The sequence below is a fragment of the Hevea brasiliensis genome, chromosome 13 (assembly GCF_030052815.1).
Source record: "Hevea brasiliensis isolate MT/VB/25A 57/8 chromosome 13, ASM3005281v1, whole genome shotgun sequence".
NCBI classification, from domain to species: domain Eukaryota; kingdom Viridiplantae; phylum Streptophyta; class Magnoliopsida; order Malpighiales; family Euphorbiaceae; genus Hevea; species Hevea brasiliensis.
In genome coordinates, this window is record NC_079505.1 from 6,494,963 (window position 1) to 6,497,506 (window position 2,544).

Consider the following 2,544-nt stretch of genomic DNA (forward strand, 5'->3'; position numbering starts at 1 on the left):
AATAATTAGTGTTTTTTATCCAATTAGCCTTATATTTATAAGTCTTATTATATTTTTAAATATTAAAATTCATCATAATTTTAGATGATATAAGATTGAATGTATATATCACAAATATAAATAAAAATAATCATGTTTTACGTTCGTATTTCATATATAATAATTACGCTGCAACAAAAAATTTTTCAAAGAAAATAGGTTATTTCACGTCTTATATTAAGTTAAAGGAGATTAAATGATTATTAATATATAAAAAAAAAAGGAATTATCTCTATAAAAATCTTCATAGAGAAGATAGCTACGTAAGATGAATTGATAACTTAATCTAAGAAATAAAGGTAGAATATCTTATTATAATTATTTTTTAATATTTAATCAATAGATAAAATAACAAGTGTATCGTATTCGGCCACATAATATCTAAATATTTTCGTTCAATATGAGCCATAACATTGATATTTGACAGTCTTGTTGAACATTGGTCTATAACAAGTACAATAATTTGCGTCTCAACAATTTTATCTTGAAAGCAAAGTAGAGATAAGATTGAATGGCCATATTCGGGTCTACAGAGATAGTAGCTGCATTTCTCTCCATTGTTTTTCTTCTTCTTCTATGGCTTTGGTGGTTGGATAGAAGAAGAAGCTCTATGCTCATCGATTGGCCTGTTTTCGGGATGATTCCAGCGCTTCTTTGCAACTTCTCGCATGTCCATGATTTTGGCACTTTTGTTGTTCAACAAAGTAGAGGCACATTTCTGTTCAAAGGACCTTGGTTCTTTGGCATGGATTTTTTGTTGATTAGCGATCCCATGAACGTCCATTACGTTCTGAGCAAGAACTTCTCCAACTATCCCAAGGGTCCTGAGTTCAGAGAGATTTTTGAACCTCTGGGAGATGGGATTTTCAATTCTGATTCTGAGAGTTGGAGTATTCAGAGGAGAATATTTCACTCTTTATTAGTCAAGAACAAGAGGTTCGATTTGGCTGTAGAGATCACTTTGAAGCAAAAGATCTTAAATGGCTTATTTCCACTTCTGGAAAATGTTTCACAAGTAGACATACAAGATGTATTTCAGCGATTCACATTTGATAATATCTGCCAGTTGGTTTTAGGCTTCGACCCAAATTCCCTTTCTATTGAATTCCCTCAAATTGCTTATCAGAAAGCTTTTGATGTTATAGAGGACGTCATCATTTGCCGGCATGCATTGCCTGGAAGCATTTGGAAGTTGCAAAGATGGCTTCAGATTGGGAATGAGAAGAAGTTAAAGAAATCTTGGAAGATTTTTGATGATTTTTTGGAGCAATGTATTATAAGAAAGCGAGAGCAAGTAGGCCAAAGCCGCAAAGATCAAATGGAAGGAGAGGCTTTCGACTTGTTAACATACTTTCTGGTAGAAGATAATGATCTTGCAAAAGTAGCAGCAGAAAGTGGCATTCTGACTAAATCAAACAAGTTTCTAAGAGACATGGCATTTAATCTCTTGGTAGCTGGGAGAGACACCATAGGTGCTGGTCTTGTCTGGCTCTTCTGGCTTGTCGGAACTCACCCATTTGTAGAGCAAAAGATTTTGGAAGAGATCAAAGCAAATTTAGGAGCAAAAACAACTGAAAAATGGAGGGTTTTCAGTATTGAAGAGGGAAGGAAACTAGTTTATCTCCATGCAGTTATATGTGAAGTTTTGAGGCTGTATCCACCAGTACCTTTCGAACACAAAGTGGCAGTTGAAGAAGATACTTTTCCAAGTGGACATAATGTTCCTAGAAATATGAGGATTTTATTCTCTTTCTACGCAATGGGCAGGATGGAAGAAATATGGGGTAAAGATTGCTTGGAATTCAAACCAGAGAGGTGGATTTCAGAGGGAGGAAGAATCAAACACGTGCCCTCTTACAAGTTCGTAGCATTCAATGCAGGACCTAGGAGTTGCATAGGTAAGGAGTCGGCATTCCTACAAATGAAAGCGATTGTTGCTTCTGTTATATGGAATTATTCTCTTCAAGTGGTTGAAAACCATCCTGTTAGTCCAAATGTTTCTATATTACTTTATATGAAAAGGGGTTTGAAGGTTAGGGTTTTTAAGACATTTGCTCCTCGAAGATATTAATCTACCTCGAGGAAACCACTTATGTGTAATTAGTTAATAAGTTGGTCATTAAGCAAATCCAAAGGTTTTCGTATTCATATGTTATTTATATATGTATTATACCTTATTAATGTATACATGTCATGTTATATAAAATTATGGTAGTATCTAAAATTATATGGTATAACCTATTTAAAAATATAACTTATTAAATTTTTATTAGTTGGGTGTATATGAATAAAGCCGATCTCTAAAATAAATTCACTTAAAAATAAGCATTCTATTAGAATTTTTTTTTCATTTATCTATTTTACTCTATCTAATTATTACCATTATCAAATAAGTTATAATAATCTAATATATCACATTTAAAATTTATAATTTTAATTAAAATTATCATTTTATAAAAAATTTAAAATTTTTATGAAAGATATGATGATTTAAAATAATTCCAC

At 32.2% G+C, this 2,544-nt stretch overlaps 1 protein-coding gene across 1 annotated transcript; it reads left to right on the forward strand.

Moving 5' to 3' along the window:
- The first annotated feature begins 505 nt into the window (after window positions 1-505).
- Window positions 506-2,194, forward strand: LOC110668682 (alkane hydroxylase MAH1-like). The gene has a single exon (XM_058131717.1). It carries the CDS (start codon window positions 551-553, stop codon window positions 2,108-2,110), a length of 1,560 nt encoding a protein of 519 aa, XP_057987700.1. The 5' UTR covers window positions 506-550; the 3' UTR covers window positions 2,111-2,194.
- Window positions 2,195-2,544: the final 350 nt, after the last annotated feature.

Bases quoted from the DNA above. Each gene is read 5' to 3' on its own strand.
- LOC110668682 (XM_058131717.1), top strand. From the start codon at position 551: ATGGCCATATTCGGGTCTACAGAGATAGTAGCTGCATTTCTCTCCATT.